This window comes from Propithecus coquereli, unplaced genomic scaffold (assembly GCF_000956105.1).
Source record: "Propithecus coquereli isolate 6110/MARCELLA unplaced genomic scaffold, Pcoq_1.0 Scaffold117, whole genome shotgun sequence".
In the NCBI taxonomy this organism is placed as follows: Eukaryota; Metazoa; Chordata; class Mammalia; order Primates; family Indriidae; genus Propithecus; species Propithecus coquereli.
The window spans coordinates 1903360-1908191 of record NW_012135747.1 but is presented as its reverse complement, the minus strand read 5'-3'; the positions used below and the strand labels follow the sequence as shown (position 1 = coordinate 1908191).

At 36.2% G+C, this 4832-nt stretch overlaps 1 protein-coding gene across 1 annotated transcript in view; it reads left to right on the top strand.

Moving 5' to 3' along the window:
- TET1 (tet methylcytosine dioxygenase 1) overlaps positions 1-4832 on the top strand; it is a 137957-nt gene that overhangs the window by 90407 nt on the left and 42718 nt on the right. Inside the window, exon 4 of the mRNA XM_012658512.1 lies at positions 1962-4239. Coding sequence (XP_012513966.1) covers positions 1962-4239 — 2278 coding nt within the window. The remainder of the gene's footprint in view (positions 1-1961; positions 4240-4832) is intronic.

Genomic DNA, 4832 nt, shown 5'->3' with positions numbered 1-4832 from the left:
ATGTTGCCCAAGCTGGTCTCAAACTCTTGAGCTCAAGTTGATCCTGACAACTCAACGTCTTTTTTTTTTTTTTTTTTTTTTTTTGAGACAGAGTGTCTTTTGTTGGCTGGGCTAGAGTGCCATGGCGTCAGCCTAGCTCACAGCAACCTCAAACTCCTGGGCGCAAGTGATCCTCCTGCTTCAGCCTTCCGAGTAGCTGGGACTACAGGCATGCATCACCATGCCGAGCTAATTTTTTCTATTTTAGTTGCCCAGCTAATTTCTCCTATTTTTAGTAGAGACGGGGTCTTGCTCTTGCTGAGGCTTGTCATGAACTCCTCACCTCAAGTGATCCTCCTGCCTTGGCCTCCCAGAGTGCTAGGAATTGTCTATGGAATGAATTATATTTACTTTGTTAAACAAGAAGTCTTCTAATTTTTGATATTTATGTATTTCTCTTTTCTTGAGATATTGACTAAATTTCCATAGCCATGTTAAATATCAGTAGTCTACAAGTTTTTTTTCTTTTTTTAAATTGATAAATACAAATTTTATAGATTTATCATGTACAATATGATGTTTTGAAATATGTATATACTGGGAAATGGTAGTTGTTATTCTACTGTCTCCAAATAGCAATGACAATACCTCTACTTTTTAATTTCTGTGATATGAAGTTTGATGAGCTGTTTCAATGTTATTAATAACAAAAGAACAAAATAAGGATTAGCCTGTAGTTCTAGCTATTCAGGAGACTAAAGTGGGAGGATCTCTCGAGCCCAGGAGTTCCAGGACGTGGGGTGCTATGATTGTACCGGTGACTAGGCACTGCACTCCAACTTGGGGGAGACCTCTGTGTCTATAAATAAATAAATAAGGGTTGGAGGGAATAAGGAATGACTGCTTAATGGATACAGGATTTCTCTTTGGGGTAAGGAAAATGTTAGATAGTAGGACAACATTGCAAATGAACTAAAAACCACTGAATTGTACACTTTTAAATTGTAAAGTGATGTATTTCACATCATGTAAATTTCATCTCAGTAAAAAAGGGGAATTTTATCCCTCTCCACTCTCTAGAACGGCTAAAGTGAAAAGTTAGAAAATACTAATTATTAATGAGAATGGAACAATTTGAACTCTCATAATTACTGGTGGGAGGGTATATTGATAACCACTTTAGAAAATTCGTTGGCCTATCTTCTAAAGCTGAAGATAACCACACACTCTTATCACCCAGCATTTTCCCTCCACCCAATGCATATGTGTGTTCACCTAAAGATGACATTAGAATGTTATAGCAGTATACTTTAAACAGCCAAAACCTAAAAATGACCCAGCTGTGCATCTCCAGTAGAATAGATGACTACATTATCATATGCAGCAATGATAATCAATGGACTACAAGTAAAATTAACAGCATGGATATATCTCACAAGTATAATTTTGAACAAAAACCTGGCAGTTATGTAAAGTTTGAAAATAAGCAAGAGAAATTTATGATGTTATATATCAAGACAATGGTTACCTTTTGGGCCCTTAGTGATGACAAGACAGAGGAGTCCATGCTTGGGATCTGGTTACATATATGTTCATTTTGTGAAAGTTCAATAAGCTATATGATTTTTACACTTTACTGTGTGTATGTTCTACTTGAATACGGTTTGCATTAAAATGATAGATATTTCCATTGAATGGTAGCAATGTTAGACTAGTTTAAAATTTTATTTGGAAAAACAAATGAACATACCCCAATATTAACAGGATGAGATTATGATAGCTTCTAGGTCTTTCTTTTTTTCCTATACCTCCTTTTTTGGTATTTTATGACTTCTCTAAACATGTAAAAAACAAAAATAATACTCTTTTAGGCTATATCCACTCCACTTTCGTCTTTAGTTTCTATTGTATTTTGAAGTTCTTATAGCTCTTATTTAGATATTTAAGTGATGCTATGAGTAATTTCTATATTTATTTTACAGGCAGATTTTGACAACAAACCAGTAAATGGCCCCAAATCAGAATCCATGGACTACAGTAAATGTGGTCATGGGAAAGAACAAAGATTGGAATTGAACCCAAAACCCCTTGAAAATGTAGCTAAAAATGAGGAAAGCATGACAGGTGTTGAAGTGGCCAAGTGGACGCAAAACAAGAAATCACACTTAATTAATCATGTCAAAGGCGATTTCAGTGCTAATGTGACAGAAGCTGAAAAATCAAAAAACTCTGAAATTGACAAGAAACAAAACAAACCTCCACAATTGTTTATACAAACTGTAAGAAATGGCATTAAAAATGTACACTATTTACCAACTGAAACAAATGTGTCATTTAAAAAATTCAATATTGAAGAATTTGGCAAGGCATTTGACAATAATTCCTGTAAATTCCTAAAAGACACTGCAAACCATAACAATGCCATGAGCTCTATTGCTACTAGTGCGAGTTGTGATCATCTCAAGGGGAGAAGTAATGCGTTAGTCTTCCAGAAGCCTGGCTTTAAATGTAATTCTAATCCAGATTCTTCAAACTTCAATATAAACAGTCACACTGGTACACACAATGAAGGTGATCAACCAAAAACTCCTGACGATATGCCAAGTAAAGAACCAAAAGAGGGGTCTCCAGTTCAAGCAGGAATTCTATCCTTAATGAAAGATAGGAGATTAACATTGGATCAAGTGGTAGCCATAGAGGCCCTGACTCAACTCTCAGAAGCCCCATCAGAGAATTCCTCACCATCAAAGTCAGAGAAAGATGAAAGATCAGAGCTGAGAACAGCTAGATTGCTTAACAGCAGCCACAAAGCTGCTATTGTAGGAAAAGACCTTCAAGACCCAAACATACAAGGAGAGGCACCAGACCTTCATCAATGTCCATCTTTGGAAAAGCAAAGTTCATGCAACATAGTGGTATTCAATGGCCAAAATACTCTTTCCAACTCACATATCAGCTCAGCTACTAACCAAGCATCCACAACGTCATATGAATATTCAAAAGTCACAAATTCAATACCTCTTATACCAAAAACAAATTCATCCAAGACCGATACCAGTAAAAATATTGCTAAAGGTAGTATTACTCTTGACAGTTGTTCCAAGATTTTGCATCAGTTCCCACCAAGAAGTAATAAATTGGGATATTGTAATGAGTTCCTGGACAACAGTAAAAATTTGGACTCAGATGATGTATTATGTCAGGATGCAACCCATACTCAAATTGAGGAAGATGTTGCAACACAACTAACACAACTTGCATCAATAATTAAATCAACTAATACAAATCCAGAGGACAAAAAACTTGAAAGTAATAATAATGCACAGCAAAAATACAGTCAGGAAAAGGGCTTAATACAACAGAAACCAACTTCCAGTGTACAAAATAATGGTTCCTCATTAACAAAGCAAAAGACTACAACCCAGAAAAAGACAAAATCCACCCCATCAAGAGATCGGCGGAAAAAGAAGCCCATAGTTGTAAGTTGTGAGGAAAAGCATCAGCAAAACCAGAAAAAGTCACATCAGTATCGTCAGTTACATGACATTTGGATAGGATCCAGATTTCAAAGATATGGGCAATTTTATCCACCTGTTTTTCCTATCCTTTTGGGAGAAATTCCGCCCATAACCACAATGTGCAAACCACTGGCTCCAAAAAGTTCAACCATACAAGAGAAAAAATTCTTTCCTCCAGTCGCTCAGATAAAATTTGAGAGGTATACAGAAATAGCACAGGAAAAAATGGTGAAGGTTGAACCACTGGATTCTCTCACCTTATTTCATTTTAAAATGGAATCCAACGGGCAGGAGTTTACAGATAAAGCTTATAATTCTCAGGTACAGTCAACAGTGAATGTTAATCAGAAAGCTCACCCTTCGACCCAGCCCTCCTCTCCACCTAACCAGTGTGCTAAAGGGATGGCTAGTGATGACCAAATACAGTTGCAACAAGATGTTAAGGAGCAACTCATGCATCAGAGACTGCCAGCATTGCCAGGTATCTCTCAAGAGACACCCTTACCGGACCCAGCACAAATTCTCAGGAATGTAAATGTAGTGTGTTCAGGTGGAATTACAGTGGTTTCTACCAAAAGTGAAGAGGAAGTCTGTTCATCTAGCATTGGCGGATCAGAATTTTCCCCAGTAGACAGCACACAGAAAAATTTTAATGATTATGCCATGAACTTCTTTACTAACCCAACAAAAAACCTGGTGTCTATAACTAAAGATTCTGAACCACCCACCTGCAACTGTCTTGGTAAGTACTTGTGTTGATGTGTTCTTTCACCTGCATAAGCTGCCTCAAATCATGACAGAAGCTTGTGTGGTATTTTTGCCCCATTCCTGTTCTAGCTAAGATAGACTTAGTAATTCTATAACCATTTTTCTGTGGGATCTTTATTGATTCTGCTCAGAAAAAAATGGAAAATTCAACTCATAATTTGGAAACAAAGATAAACTTTCTCCAGTGGAAAATATACTAATTTCTCTCAAGGCAAAATATCTTTTGTTTATTGTGCATAGCGTAAGAATGAATTCCCTTATTACTTCATTACAGTTTGTTTATTCTTCCCATATTTAAAAGAATTTCAAATTACTAGACTTTCATTAACATTTTTGTGCGTGTCAGATAGGACATGCATACAGAGAATGTAAAATGTGGATACAACTTAAACAAATAACTATAGAAAGTATAGATGGCAATTGCCATCCTGGTCTAGAACTGAATCTGGCTCATATCTTTTTCAGTTTCTTGTGCTTTTGTACTCTATGCAATATAAAGGGTGCACTCATATCTAAAGACATTGCATAATCTTGTTCACTTGAATTCATAAATCTTTTTGAGTTTTA